The sequence below is a fragment of the Scomber scombrus genome, chromosome 22, assembly GCF_963691925.1.
Source record: "Scomber scombrus chromosome 22, fScoSco1.1, whole genome shotgun sequence".
Classification (NCBI taxonomy): Eukaryota; Metazoa; Chordata; class Actinopteri; order Scombriformes; family Scombridae; genus Scomber; species Scomber scombrus.
In genome coordinates, this window is record NC_084991.1 from 1978759 (window position 1) to 1995164 (window position 16406).

General features: G+C 40.0%; 1 protein-coding gene across 1 annotated transcript; it reads left to right on the forward strand.

Annotated features, from left to right (window-relative positions):
- The first annotated feature begins 304 nt into the window (after window positions 1-304).
- Window positions 305-15784, forward strand: recql (RecQ helicase-like). The gene is made up of 16 exons (XM_062444193.1): window positions 305-357; window positions 870-963; window positions 2303-2545; window positions 2622-2801; window positions 3082-3188; window positions 4562-4760; window positions 4876-5042; window positions 7189-7270; window positions 7372-7520; window positions 7623-7740; window positions 8232-8370; window positions 8465-8556; window positions 8751-8967; window positions 9602-9737; window positions 12918-13070; window positions 14356-15784. The coding sequence occupies exons 2-16, from the start codon at window positions 939-941 to the stop codon at window positions 15058-15060; spliced, it is 2712 nt and encodes a 903-aa protein (XP_062300177.1). The 5' UTR covers window positions 305-357; window positions 870-938; the 3' UTR covers window positions 15061-15784.
- The last annotated feature ends 622 nt before the right edge of the window (window positions 15785-16406 follow it).

Here is a 16406-nt window from a genome sequence, read left to right on the forward strand (position 1 = left end):
TTTCTTGAATGCATCGCGGATCTCTGTTTTTTGCTCCTGAGTTTATTCTGTCAGGCAGCGCTGCTGCTCAGGACCTAAGATAGCAGGATATGTTTGCATTAAAACATGCCTCCCTGGTTATGTATTAAACATAGACTGCATAATATTTACTTATGAATGGTTGACACGGTGTCTCAGTAAACCCAGGAGCAGGGGGTGACATCTGTGAGGAGCCTGGCAGACTAAACCCAGGGCGTTACAAACAAGGGATTTCTCACTCCTGTCAAGTGTGTTTTCCCTACCGGCGCGGTCTCTCCATAGTAACCGTGAAGTGGGTTTGTTAGTAGAAGGAGGAGGCCTGGACAGAGTCGCTGCATGGTCAGTAAGTTCTATTTTATACTTTTTCAAAGTCGTAGCTTAATGTACTAGCTCATGTATCTAATGAGACAGGAGTACTTTAATAAGTAGCAGCACGTGTATGGTTAGCTGGAGAGGAGGAGCAGCAGTGAGTGAGACAGGCTGCTGCATGATGCTCTGATACACCAAGCCATTACCAAGCTAACAGCTAACAGCTAACAGTAACTTTCATTTTCACCTGAGTGAGTAAAGCAGTGCCACGCTGCTGAGACTCAGATAAGCGTGTGGCTTAATGGCTAATGTGGCTAGCTGTGAGGTAGAATAAATGTTGTTACTTGAACACTTTTTAGTATTACACTAACCTGCGTCAGAGTGATGCTGTTCAACTGTCATTTAGGTGATTTTTCCATCTTAGTTATATATTATAATAATTCAGATAGATCATTTAACCAGGTCAAATATTTGACACTTTAATCAAACAGGTGTAGAATGTATTATCTTATATTACTACTACATGTTTTTGTGTCTTACAGGGACTCATATGAACATTTCAGACTGAAGATTGTGTCCTTTCTGAGTAACCACTCAGTAACCTGAGTAAAATGGACTGTGGGGGAGGAAATAATGGTGAGTTTTTACTTTCACTTTCAGAGCTGCTCCTTTTGAGAGGGAAGAATCAAACAGTTGAGATGTTGCATTAGTTGTATTTGCATGAGAAATAAAACAAACCTCATTAACAGTGCTGAGGTGTAAACAGTTGTAGGTTTCTCTGTAGTAATCCTGCAGTTGTTTTGGACAGTATATGAGAGGATGATGGGATCCTGGGGACTGACTGGCGCTCCTCAGGGACATGAGAGGAGGTGTAAAGAGAAAGAGGTGATTAGCTGTGGAGGTGTTAGTCTCAGAGGAGAAGTGCATGTGCAGGTGTGAGACTGCTGTTGCTGCCCGTTCATACTATTAGAACTCTACTGAGAGAACCTGCTGCACTGTACCAAATGATTGTGTGTCCTAATGTAATACTTTATAAAGGTTCTGCAGTTTATGTGACAGCCTTTCATGAAATTGTAATATAATTACATTTACAATTTCCACTACTATAAGTATTATGTGGATAAAATAAACCCAGAGTTAAATGTTATTGCTTTCTTCATCACCAAGATCTGTGTGTAGAAAGATGGAAGTGGAGACAACAACAGAAGAAATGTTTATCACCAATACTATTATTATTACCAATGGATCCACTAATTGTTTCACCCAGAAACAATACTGAAAACTGACAGCTTTCAATATATAATCATACTGCTAACACCGTAAACATGTAAATAACAAAGATTTCAGGACAACTATTTGATTCCTTCACTAAATTAAATGGAGCCGGTTTGTTTTGACCTCCTTCCTCTGAGCACACAAAGCATGAATCAACTCACAACTGTTTGCAGCTGGTCATGTGACCTCAGGACTGATCAGTTTTAATAAAGGAATCCAATGATGATCGAAGTCCAGCTATTTGTCTAAAACCTCAGTATTTACCTGTTAAGATCTCACTTTTTCCCTCTGATATTACACTCAGATTCAAACTGTGAAGGAGTTGGAAATGGATGGACAGAAATGATATGGCAAAAAAACATGTGGGCCTTTACCTTCTAGTGGTCACGTTCCTTCTAAAAGAGAGTCTCTTTCATACATTTATATTAGCATCCTATCGTTTGAGGTACATTTTACATTTTTAAAAATTATTGAATTCACACACACACAATCTGGTTTGTATACTGAATAGAGCTATAAAATAAGAGTCACACCAACAATGCGTGGCTTTGAAGACTGTAAGATGTCAAACAGTTTATCTCCATGAGCAGATAAGACAACTTCACTGTATCCTGCTGACTGTGTGTGTGTGTGTGTGTGTGTGTGTGTGTGTGTGTGTGTGTGTGTGTGTGTGTGTGTGTGTGTGTGTGTGTGTGTTCAGATGTGCAGGCAGAGCTGGACTCAGTGGAGGCAGAGCTGGACTTGGTGGAGCTGCAGATTGGGGATCTCCTGCAGAAGCAGTCTGAGCTGACTGCACGTAAGAACGCACTGTTGTGCCAGCTGGAGGAAGCCTGCGACGCCGCACATCCGTCTGCATCCTCCTCTTCATCCTCCTCTTCCTCCAAAGCATCTGGAGATGTTTCTGTGATGAGCAAGCAGGAGATGCAGCGCTATGATGGAGCAGGTACTTCACACAGATGGTGACACAGATAGAGTCAGTAGGTGTGTGTGTTGACTTTGTGTGTTTTGCTGTTTGGTAGATTTTGAGTGGTCCAAAGACGTGGAGCAGCATCTGAAGGATTCATTCCATCTGTCCAAGTTCAGACCTCTGCAGCTCAGAGCCATCAACCTGACACTGGCAGGCAGAGATCTGTTCCTGGTGATGCCCACAGGCCGAGGAAAGAGTCTCTGCTACCAGCTGCCTGCTGTCTGCTCCAAGGGTACACACACACGCACACACACACACACACACACACACACACACACACACACACACACACACACACACACACACACACACACACACACACACACACACTGTTGACAGTCCATGAGATACTGTCATTACGTTTGTCCTGTTAGTACACACAAGCCTACTGGGCTCTCTGTCATAATGAAATTGTGTGTTTCTCTCTGTGTGTGTGTGTGTGTGTGTGTGTGTGTGTGTGTGTGTGTGTGTGTGTGTGTGTGTGTGTGTGTGTTTGTGTGCGTGTGTGGCAGGTGTCACTCTGGTTATCACTCCTCTGCTGTCTCTGATGGAGGATCAGGTCATGTTTCTGAAGTCCATCGATGTGTCAGCAGTCATGTTGAATTCTTCTAGCAGCAAGGTAACACTTTTCATTCACATCCTGTTCATTGAAGTCACTTCCAACAGAAATATTTGACAGTGAGGTGCATCAATGAGCCACAATAACCAGGACATTGTTTTATATTTTATTTATTTATTTGATTTAATTGTCAGAGCTTTGAGCACCACAAATCAATCAGTTCAATCAATCTTTAATTATATAGCGCCAAATCACAACAAAAGTCATCTCAAGGCACTTTTCACATAAAGCAGGTCTAGACTGTACTCTTTAATTTCATTTAAAGAGACCCAACATTCACACATGAGCAGCACTTGGTGACAGCAGCAAGGAAAAACTCCCTTTTAATGGAAGAAACCTCAAACCGAATCAGGCTCTAGGTGGGGGGCCATCTGTCATGACCTATTGGGTTGAGAGAGAAAGCGAGAGTGTGAGAGAGAGAGGGAAGGGAAAACAAACTAAACAAACATTAACCTCCATTGTATTGTGATGGAGGCAGAGATCTCAAAGCTAGACTCATAAATACATCTGTCCATGACTGGATCCTACTAGAGGGAAGTTTGACAATTCATACTTAAAAGCTTATTCAGGAGCTTTCAACTACATCAGACTTCTGTCCAAAACTAATTCATATTAAAAACACATTACTGTGCCACACTGTTACACAGGGTGACACGCATCCAGCCACATGTCTCACACACACACACACACACGTACACACAGCGCCCTGCTGCCTGAACCAAATGGGGATTCATCTGTTGCTGGAAATAGTCTGTGATTGAATGAGTTATTTCTTCATGTTTGTTAAGTTTGTTAAATACTACAGGGAGCAGCTGTTAAGTCTTTTTGATAAATGAAACTATATACTTGTGAGCTGTTTTTAAAGATTTATGTCTTCAGTAGGAACCAACAAGCTGAGAGCCACAGACAGAAGTCAGAAAAGTATTGAGAGATGAACTATCACATTGTTGCTTAGGGGTTTATTGGGATTATTTGTCAGTAAGAAAAACATGAAATGCCAATCATCTCTTGATATAACTGCAACGAAATATAATATTTATATGAGTAAGGGCGTCAATGTAGCAGTCTATGAATTAGTTTTATTCTTAGTGAGCAAAAACATAACAGAGCCTTAATAAAATCACTATTTTGTTGACTCAGCTACAATGAAAATGCAAATCTGAGGCCACAGGACAGAGCTTTATCCTTTAACCCTAACCCTGCTCTCTGTAAGTCGATGGATATCGAGAGGATGTCAAACTTTTAGAAAACTATGTAAAAATGAATCCTCAGAGACATTTACATTTATCTTCATTTGTGTGGATGAAAAGAATTTCTGCGTCCTGAATCCTGAGTATTTACATCATCAAAGGAGTATTTTAACATGTTTACAGGAACACGCTAAGACAGTTTTGGCGGGGTTGACTGATCCAAAGGCCTCCTTCAAGCTGTTGTATGTGACTCCAGAGAAGATCGCCAAGAGCAAGCTGCTGATGTCTCGTCTGGAGAAAGCCTACAACGCAAACCTGCTGAGTCGTATCGCTGTGGACGAGGTGCACTGCTGCAGCCAATGGGGACACGACTTCAGACCAGGTGAGGAGCTCCATCCATATCTCTTATCACCCCTCTCATCAGATTCTTTGAAGTAAAAACTAAATCTATTTATATTCAAAATTCAAAGTGATGATGTTTGTGTGTGTCTGTGTAGATTATAAGCTGCTGGGCATCCTGAAGAGACAGTTCCCTAAGGTTCCTCTGCTGGGACTCACAGCCACGGCAACCAGCAGCGTTCTCAAAGACTGTGAGAAGATCCTGTGTGTATCACAGCCAATCGTACTCACCGCCTCCTTCAACAGAACCAACCTCCACTACGAGGTGGTAACCATGACAGCTGCACTCTGTCTCACACACACACACACTCAGGCTGTGTTCGAAACTGCATACTTTCCTACTACTCGTACTAACTCTGACGTCATTTGAAGTATGTAGTGTGTTTCAACTGCGTAGTATGCGATTTAGAGTATGCGAGAAGTTCCCGGATGGTTTACTAGATTCGCCAGAAATGCAGAGTATGCATCAAGAGCTGACTACTCATACTCACATTACCCAAGATGCAACGTAACTTCTGAAAAAAACTCAAAATACAAACGTCACAGATCACCACCTCGGTGGTTTCAAGTTAGCTACAGCAAGGGTATGTTCGCTTCCTGTTTTCAAAATAAAAGCACCAATTCTATCGTTATGGTTTTCTTAATAATAAAAGGTAACGGGTGTTTTATTTTATGAAAATGACCGGAAGTGCGTTACTTGCTACGGCTAACTTTAAACAGGTGTTATTTGGACAAATTAACGTCACATTGTGGATCTAAAGGGCTACTTTCTCACCTAAAAGGGTTAGAAATGTCGATAAAGTGGTTTATTTACAGAGTTAGAGCTAAAATGAAATCAGCTTCAGCCTGCTGATTTCAGCTCGGGTAGTAACGAAATGCATTGTGGGTTATCGTATAGTTTACTACAGTGTAAACGGTCTGCTTACTATCTGGTCGTTTAGTGTGTAGTGTGTAGTATAGAAGTATGTAGTATAGAAGTATGTAGTATGCGATTCGAACACAGCCACACACACACACACACACACACGCTTCACACACAAACACCTGCTCACACACCTGTCTGACCTTTGAAATTAATCTGTGCTGCTCTGCATCTGCTTACAGGATGTAGTAGTTAAAGGAGCAGACTGCTGTTTTGCATTTTTATACCATTATTACAAACTGCACGTACATTAGAGTGATTTCTCTCAGCCAGCCATTAGCTTTCTGTTCATTAGACACTTTTTTTCAATATCCCGTTCATCTATAGATATTCACTGCTGTAAAACCTTACAAGTCTTATACCTCTGTAGGAAATGTTTCAGTGACATTAGAGCATACAAAATATACATGCATTATGAAACTGTGATGTTATGTCATTATTTGAGGAGAACATTCACTTGCCTGTTAAAATAATACTGGAAAACAATACATTCATTATTATTTATTAATAATACATTTTTAACTAATTCGAAAATAAAAAAAAATAAATAAATGAGCTGTTACTCTTTATCACAGCCTCTACTGTAAATGTAAATATAGGCTAATGTACACTTGTTAATGTTGAAACCATTATCCACTATCATGGACACTTAAAGGTGTGAGCATACATTTATTTTGTCTCCCATGATATTTGCTATTTACTATTTCTCATAATATACAGTTTTTGTCATTATCATACAAAGAAATCAACATACATCATTCATACTGTTTCACACTAACAGGAAAAGGATACATTATCAATCAATCAATTATTCTTTAATTATATAGCACCAAATCACAACAAAAGTCATCTCAAGGCACTTTTCACATAGAGCAGGTCTAGACTGTACTCTTTCATTTCATTTAAAGAGACCCAACATTCACACATGAGCAGCACTTGGTGACAGCAGCAAGGAAAAACTCCCTTTTAATGGAAACCTCAAACAGAATCAGGCTCTACATGGGCGACCATCTGCTTTGACCTGGTGGAGAGAGAGACACAGGAGGGAGAGAGGAGAGAGAGGCACAGAAACAACAACATACACATGCCAAGGGATGTCAATCAAACTGCAGTTTTGCTACTGACAGTTAAGCTTCACAAAAAGAAAGCAAGAAGTTTTATTTGTAGTTGCAGTTTTCTGCAGCTCTGTAGTCTCACCACCATCTGTAATTCATTTCTAATTTCTGTAACTTGAATGCAGTGATTTCCAGCAGAGGGTACATTACATTAACGCATTGATTAAATATTGTGTGTATATTTACTTACATTAAGTTACTCTTTAATGTTCACTTCTTTAATGTCAAAGAAGTCACAAGTTGCTATTTGTGCCACTAGTTTTAGTTAATGGGTAAACACCTAAATATAAGAACGGCCTTTCAATGTATGGTGATCAATAGCAATGTAGTCTTTTTGCAAAGGATGTGACACTAACAGTCTTCTTATTTCTCAGGTTCGTATTAAAGATTCTGACAATGAAGCATCAATAAATGACATCGCCTCCACGATTAAAAACAGATACAAGGACCAGTCAGGTACTGCGGGATTAGACTCTAAATCAGAATATGCATTTCATTACATCTAAAAGGGACTTTACATATAACAGCTGTTTTGTATGGTTCGTATTTTCCCGCAGGAATTGTGTACGTGTTCTCTCAGAAGGACGCTGAGTCAGTTGCGTCTGAACTACAGAACAGAGACATCCTGGCTTATCCGTACCACGCTCACATGGATCCTGTAGACAAGTCCCGAGTTCACCGCAAATGGACAGCTGGGAAAATCCAGGTATGTGGATGTGACATACCAGCCATCTTTTATTTCATTTCCCAGATAAAAGACAATAATGTCTTCATCATGTGTAACCTGTATCACTGTGCTGGCCAACAGGTGGTGGTAGCAACTGTGGCGTTTGGAATGGGCATCGACAAGTCTAACGTGAGGTTTGTCATCCATCACACCATCAGCAAGTCCATAGAGAACTACTACCAAGAGAGTGGACGAGCAGGTACAAACACTGTTGTTTCTATCAGGACAGCACGCTGGTTTATACTGCTCATTATAACTCATTATCAAATTCACATGCACTCAAATTCAGAGATCTGGTGGACTTTATGTATAAAGTTATAAATGCGAAGCTTCCAGACTCTATCCAGAGGCTGTTCCAAATGCCAATGAGTCATTATGAATTATGAGGGATCTGCAAAGATTAAAACAAACTCAAAGCAAAGATGTGTGTCAGTTGAGGTTGAGTTGTTTTATGGAACATGCTAGAAAAAGAACTGAAAATGTGAAACACACAAATGTTACTGTATATATGAACTTTGTGATGGATTGTTTTTCCCTTTTGACTTGTCACTGGCTGTGGTGGAGATGAAGGACAAGGATCAGGGACATATGATTGTTTGTCTTGTTTGTACATTGTGTGTTTGAGTTCGGTGACTAAAATAAACTAAACTAAATTATAACCCCTCCATCCGTCCATCTGTCTGTCTTCAGGCAGAGACGACCGTCCTGCAGACTGCATCGTGTACTACGGCTTCTCAGACATCTTCAGGATCAGCACAATGGTGGTGATGGAGAGCGTTGGCCAACAGAAGCTGCTGCTGATGGTCGACTACTGCCAGAATGTTGACAGGTAACACACACACACACACACAAACACATTCTCAGTACTTGACACAGTGTGTTACAACATGACTTGAATGTCAGTTAATGTCTGCTGTCTAAAGGTGTCGGCGCTCCATCATGGCCGTTCATTTTGACGAGGTGTGGGACAATAAAGGATGCAACCAGATGTGTGATGTTTGCCGCAATCAAAAAGGTGTGTGTGTGTGTGTGTGTGTGTGTGTGTGTGTGTGTGTGTGTGTGTGTGTGTGTGTGTGTGTGTGTGTGTGTGTGTGTGTGTGTGTGTGTGTGTGTGTGTGTGTGTGTGTGTGTGGTCCAGTTAGTTTTAGTTGGCCAATCTGATGTTGTTCATATTGTCTGTTAGTAATCATGTGATCTCTGCCCCTCCAGACTTCTCCACTATGGACATCACCCAGCATGCCAGGCAGGTGGTGCAGATTATTGAGGTTGCTTCCTCCATGGATGAGAAGTTGACCCCTCTGAAGCTGGTGGAGGCGTGGATGGGGAAGGGCCCCGCCAAGCGCAGGAAGTTGATTGAGACCACCACGCTGTCTCGACAGCAGGTTGAAGCTGTGATAGTTTACCTGCTGGTGAAGGGATACCTCAAGTCAGTTTGTGTTTGTACTGTATTAATACAGCAGCTTTCATACAGCTGCATGTAGTTCAAAGTGCTTCACAGTTGATTGACAATCTGATAATAAGACAGAACAAGTGTAGAACAAGAACAAACTGTTGAAGCAACAATTAATTTACATTCTACAAAGTGACTTTAAATACAGTGTGAATAAAAAATCAATCATGTTTAGTCCAAAAAAATAGACAGAACATTCATAATAATTTGTTTTTTTTAATTGTTCCTTTTATAACAAATTTAATGTGTTTGACAGGTGAACAGACCATAAAAAAAGAGAAATGAAAGGAAAGGATCATCACAGAAAAATATGATTCATAAGAATAATGAAAACAGCTTACACGAAGACCCCTAATCCAGAAAATGAATGAAAATCAGGTCTTAGTAGGAATTTAAAGGAAGCCATTGAAGGTGGTGAGATAAATCACAACAGCTAAAACAGAGTTTAATGCGGGACGAGTCTGGGGAATATAATCAGAGCATTGTACCGCCTGAACATGTATGACACAGCCGTTTTGATCAAATCCAGTTTTTGACTAAACATACTAATAATGTGTTTGCACCTCTCTCTTGCCTCTCTGCTCTTTTGGCTCTTGCGTGTTGACTTCAGAGAGGATTTCAGCTTCACTCCTTACACCACCTACATCTACATGAAGCTGGGCCACAAAGCCCCCCTGCTGAAGAGCCAGACTCACACACTCAGCATGAAGATGAAGATGAAGACAACAGAGAGTGGATCTGCCGTGGTGAGTAAACACCGTCCACAGAAACACATCACAGAACAGTCCAACACATGTTCTACTGTGTGTAGTTAGTATGTTCTCTATTCTACCTGTGAGTGTTACTTTAATCAGGAGGGCTTTTTCAAAACTCAAATCTAAACCAAAGCAAAGGTTATACTGTAATGTTATTATTTTCTCTCCCTCCCATTTCAATAAGTGACTTTACTAAACTTCTGTCAATCCACCTCAGATGTTCTCATTGTAAAAAAAAAAAAGTACAAAGTGGTGTGAGTGAGTTTTGAAAAACCCGTCTTTACTTAGGGTTGGGTAAAATGGAAAAATATGATGATTATGTTTTAAATGTAATGAAATGTTTGTCTACCTTTTTAAATAGCATTAATAGTGAAATGTTGCAGGAGTTGTCCAGCTGTGTGTCAGTGGGAAATCACACTGGAAGTATCATTTTCAGCTGTACTCTCAGAGATTTCTGCAACATTTAATAATTTAATAATAATCCTCATATTGCCCAGCCCTCCCCTACTCTACTCTACTGTATGAAGTCAAATACTATGAAGTGAACTCCTGACCTGGTTCAAATACTGCTTCAGCAGATAATTCTTAGGGCCATATTTTAACAGTGTAAGTGCAATGATCGGCACAGTTCGATGACACAGGAAGTGTCACAGCGTTTCAGTCATTCATTTCATGCGTTACCTTGTGAGGCGGCCGGATTCACGAGATCATGACATCACAAGATCCCAACATCACAAGAATCCATCTAGTCAGGCTTCAAGTATTTGTGTCTCAACCACAGACCAATCAGTGTCCTATGAGGATTCTCACATGATCACACATGATCTCATGGAATTTCAAATCCAGCTGCCTCACAAGGTAAAAAGGTGATAGACAGATTCATCCAAGCAACTGCCAACTACCTTTTGAGTGCTTGCCCCTTTACAGGTTTCCAAGAACCATGTGTTCTGTGTAACAAACCATCTGGTGCATCAGGATATCTTACGCATGTCTGAACATTTTGACACTGAAGTTAAAAATATTGAGTTCTAGTCAAAATTTGGACACTTTGTCTTTCAAGGGAATAGAAATGACAAAAAACTAACTACTGACCACCTACTACCACACAGTAATATATATTTTATTTTATACTTTTTAAATGTGTTGCTACTTTTTCTTTCACTTTTATGATTCACAAAACATAAAAAATCACATACTAACTATTTTCATCATTTCCACAATACCTAAGTATGAACTTACAATTAGCTTTGTCCTCACTGTATCCAGACAGTTCAGCTCATTTCTATGTAATCTCTAAACATTGTCCAGTTTTGCAGTGTGACAGCTGCTGGTGCTAAGAATTAGAATTTGATCCAGTTTGGGAGTTCACATGTGTACTTACAGTGATGTGAAATGTGAAGTAGAGTGTGACTGATACTGGATTATTAAAGACAAAGAGTTATTAACTTGTGACTCTCTATTTCTGCCAGCTCACATGCTGACAGAATGACCTCACGTGCTTTGTATTCCTTCTCCAGTAGATGTCAGACTCTGTCTTTTAACATGTTTATTTCTCTCTCTCTCTCCCGTGTTGTTTGTGATGTGAAGTTTTAATGATATTTCTTCTCTCTGTGAAGTTTGAGTAACCGGCTTCTTTCTCCTTCCTGTGTGTGTGGGTGATGTGTCTTTTCCTCCATGTCACTTTCAAATGTTGTCACACACATTTCTAAATGTCTCACAATATCCACAGAGGTAAGACACACGAGTGATTTCAAGTTCAATGTTGTTGTCTACATAGTGAAACTGGATCTTTGTGTTTTTATTTACAACCTGTGAAAGAAACCTCCACACCACCACTCAGCTGCTGATAGTGATCATTAGTGTTCTAACCTGATTAATCATAGATGACCTTTAGTGTATAGATTCCACTGCTGTGATTTTCTTATTTATAATGATATATAATGATTCACCACCATACTTTCTGATCTGTATTCCATTTTACCCACTGATTCATAGACTGAGCGCACACATTGATACATGAATAAACTGTAAGGTGAACGTTGCTATAACAATAAGATTTAAGCTTCAGAATAAAGAGGATAGATCTTAGTGATATATCCACTCAATGAGAGAGCAGATTAATAACCAGTGTCATAAAATGAAAATGTCCAGTGTAATATGTTAGAGCACATGGTGATCATGGTCATCAGATGTCTCCTTTTATCTGATCAACAGTCCAAAACCGAAACTTCTTACCACATATCTGCACGTTTGAAAAGCTGCAACAAGATTTCTAGTGTGGTTGCTTTAAAAAAAAAAGACTAAAATGATGATTAATTATTGAAATAAAAGCCAATTCATTTCCAGTCCATTAACTATTTTAACTAATCGTTGCAGCTCTAGTCTGAACTTGTTTCTTTTGCTTTTTTCTGAATGACCTCCAAGACAGGCAGTCTGAAAATGTCAACTGTAGAAACTAGTTCATTTCAAGTTTAACCAAGCCATTATTTGAATTCACTTAAACAGTCCTCACACCTGTTTCTATGCCAGTGTGATTTCCTATAAAGACTCTTAAGAAGCTCAATGCTTTGTGACACAGAAGAGTGTCTATCTAAAAAAAAAAAAAAAAAAAAAAGCTCAGTCATTTCACACATTACAGGTGTGTGGGGATCTCAGTAAATGGACTGTAAAAACAGAGTCATGTATCATGGTTTAGTGTGCAAGCTTTCATGCTTAAATTGACACTGAAGTGATTCAGTCAGTAAAGTAATTGGACAGAAAATCACAACATGACAGTTTTGATCAGCTGTTAATCACTGAAGTCATTTAGCAAGAAAATACCCCAAAAAAATGTGTTGGAAAAAAAAACAGCTGCAAGAGTTACTATTTATTTCTGTTGTATTTAACATATTTTTTATCACTTACTGCATTAGATAAGATCCATGTGAGGGTGATTGCACATACTTTTTTTTTTTTTTTTTTTACAAGTAAAAAACACTTTACAGGTTCAGCTGCTGAAAATGTTCCATGTAGTTCTGGAAGGAATGGAGCAAAGAACCTAATGTTGGTCCCAGATAAGTGCAGGATTCAGATGTGAAGGTCCTGACTTGTCCACACTTGAGTGTCCCATGTTGCCCTCGTCCACTCCCTGTAGGTGTGTAAACACTGTTGTTAATGACCTGCAGGTAAAAGCTGCGAGTGCCAAGAACAAAACCAAAGAGGGAAAGAGATCAGTTCAAAGTGCTGGAGATGCCCCTGTGTCCAAGAAAGTCAAGAAAGACAAGAAAGACCTCCCATAGTCTCCCCCCCCCCCCTCCAACCCCACCCAGAGGACAAGCTGCCAAAGTACAGTCCATCATTCTTTACTCTGTCAATCACTGCTTCTGTTAGCATGGCTCTGTGCACACAGTCTGTGTGTCTGTGCTGCAGCTGGACTGATTTCATATGAAATGCTTCTATCATTTTAAACTAATAAGCATCATATTATCATGATCCTAACCAGCAGGCTTGGGCGATAACAGGACATTATTAGCAGGCAGAAAATGAAAGGTTAGCTTATGTGCTTTGTGAGGTGTACGCTGCATTCAGGGAAGCTCGCTAGCTGCATTCACTGCTGCCAGATTTATGACGTAGAAGTTTTGTGATTTCTCCTAGCTCCTAGCATTAGCTCCTAGCTAGTCAGTCATGGATGTTGTGAATATTTCTAGCAGCAGGATAGTGTGTGTGTATGTGTGTGTGTTTGATTGAGTTCATATAAAATACAGTGTGTGTTCATGGTGATGTAGGAATATGTCACACAGTGTGACTCATTGATGATTTTAATAGTTTTGGGCAACTATGGAGCTCTGTGGCACAGAAGAATAAGATACATCAGGTTTTGATATACACAGTATTTGTGTGTTACTTCTGAATCACCATGTCAACTTTTAAAGCCTAATTGTATACTAAAGTACTATTAATGTAACAGAAAGGTTCATGGAGTGCGAGCCAGGAGTTTACAAACTGTTAACCATTCAGAAAAGCCGAGGTTGAGCTGCAGATAAGGAAGTGTGAGAAAGTGGTGAGCTCAGCAGCTGTGCAGAGGCAGAAACCCTTCAGGAAAGAAACACTGAGAAGTAACAAACAACGGGATCACTAGGTGCTTCTAGAAGTGATGGAATTCGTGGACAATGAGAAAATCACAGAACATTTTTATCTTAGAAAGATAAAACTGATAGACAGATGATAAGATAGATTTATCTTAGAAAATAAAAAGTCAAATTAAACTTTTGGACTTTCCTCCACTCTTCACTGGACATCAGAAATGTAGCAAAACATGTGTTTATTCTTATTGACAGCTGTAAAAGTTCAGTATCGCCCAAGCCTATAACTCCTGATCTCTAGTAGACACTGAGGAGCATGCTTCAACTAACTGTCACTAACATTTCATCACACTGGCTCTGCTAACATGACTCATTTATTCTCACTGAGTACATAAAGGATCACTTTCACCTCTCTGTTACACAATCTCATTTAGCTGCATTTATCTTTAAAGGACCAATCAGAAAAGAACAATATGGTTTCTATGGATGATGTGATGATGCTTCACCTTTCCACCGTTGTTCACTAACACTGGTTTTCATGGTTACAGGAGACATCTGCAGTCAAGGCCAATGAGGAGGAGGTTGATATAACCTTTGACCCCGTTGTCATGGACAACAGTTGTCCCCCACAACCCAAACAGAAACTATTTAAAGAACAGAGGAACCTGTCCAGGAAACAGGACAGTGAGACAGATACATGGGCAGAGAGGATAAAGAAACAGCTGGCAGACAGACATGGAGAGGAGGAGGAGGGGAAGAAGAAGAGACCCATCATGCCCCAACATGTAGTGCATGTGGATGTTGAAATTAACACAGTAGATAATGTAGGTGTGTGTGATGGTGAGGAGACACCAGCACATCCAGTTAAACCTTGTTCTAAACGTAAATCCACCACCCCTCAGAGAGCGAGGAGGAAACCCCGCGCACATGCAGCTGCGCCAGATGTTCCCTCTCAGTCTCCAGGCTGCGACACAGCCACCAACACCGCGCCCAGCTCTCCATCCCAGGCCTCCATCATGTCTGAGACTGCAGCCGAGGAGCTCTGCCACCTGAGGAACTACTACAGCAAGCAGCTCAGGAGAATCAACTACATATCCCATGAATACCTGGGGCAGCCTGCACAGCCTGGGGTGCTGGCATGCATCAGGGAGCCTCTGAGGAGCCTCCGTCTGCCCAGCAGGGTGACCATCTCCCAGACGGCTCGCAGCCTATGGACACGAGTCAGCGGGAGGAGGAAGCTGGTCCATCGATGACATCAGAGTCCTGAAAACCACTTAACAACATGTCCATGTTTACTGTGAAGAGAAATGTCCTTCTGCTGTTATTCTGTGATCACTACTGTATCATCTACTGTCACTTAAAGAGGCCATGTGCAGGTTTTACATATGTCTCACTTAGGAGTCGTATGGGTTGTATTGAACATTTTTCTCCAAGTTTTCTAACATGAAAGATGCTGTAATACATTTTTTTATTGTTTTTTTTTGCTGCAGCATACTAATCAGCTCTGGAAATCACATGACTTGTGTCGTCTCTTGAAAAAAAATCATTACTAAAAAGAAAAAAAATGGTTTAATGGTCTTTCTTCTAACAGCAGTGTGAGCTTCTCTCTAACTGTTACAGCTACCATCTTGTGGTTATATTTTCACACTGGTCTCTGCTGCATGTCACCTCTTCCAGCTAGAGGTCAGTGCAGTGATGCCTTATTTACTGGGACAACTGGGGGGCAGTGATGCTGTGAAATAACATCAGAACACACGGTTTTCTTTTTTCTATCTGATTATTTAGATGTAAAGCATGGAGATAAACTGCAAAATAATACGTTTCCCTGGAGGAAATCCTATGTTTTCTAATGTTTTTGTTTTTTTGTTAAGTTTTATTTGTTAATTTTCCATTGACAGAACTGTTCAGATTGTATTCTCTGAATGTTTTTCTATTTGTTCAAACTTGAGGAATACAGTCCCGATTTGTAATGAAGTATCTCTGCTCTTTTTTATTAAAGTGGTCAGCTGACAGTTTCTCTTTCATTGTTCTGCTTGAATCATTCTCAAAGTAAACCAACATTCAGCTCATAGTGAATGCATTTTATGTAAACTTGTTTTCTTACATTTTTGAAAACTTCAGATGTATATTTTGAACAGAATTAAATCTTAATTTTATTATTATTTTTATTATTATTACTTGAATACTTCAAGATTAGATTAAAGACCAAACAAACGTTAAAGTAGTACAAATATATAGAGAATTTTGTTCAGCTTTTCTGCCCTTTTAACCCAGCCTGGATGTCATAGATCCCTGATAGTCACTAAAATGACCACACAAGTTAACACCAACATATTTGGGTTAAATCAAGATATTAAAGCAGTGATTCCCAAAGTTTCAATAACACAGCTTTAACTTTATAGTTATTTTCTTTTCTATTGACTTCCCTCCCTCGTCTGTTTGTGCCTTGTTTCCTGCACTTGGTCTGCAGCACCATCTCCTGTCAGGGTGGTGTAACCTTCTCATAGAGCCACTGCAGGGAGGTTTGTGTCCTCACAGGAACAGGCCTGTGTACTCACTGTTGTCCAAAGGCAACCACAAACTCAAAGAATGCATAGAA

Bases quoted from the DNA above. Each gene is read 5' to 3' on its own strand.
- recql (XM_062444193.1), top strand. From the start codon at position 939: ATGGACTGTGGGGGAGGAAATAATG. The intron at 7,521-7,622 runs GTATGTGGATGT...GCTGGCCAACAG, and splicing joins GGACAGCTGGGAAAATCCAG to GTGGTGGTAGCAACTGTGGC. The intron at 13,071-14,355 runs GTACAGTCCATC...TCATGGTTACAG, and splicing joins CCAGAGGACAAGCTGCCAAA to GAGACATCTGCAGTCAAGGC.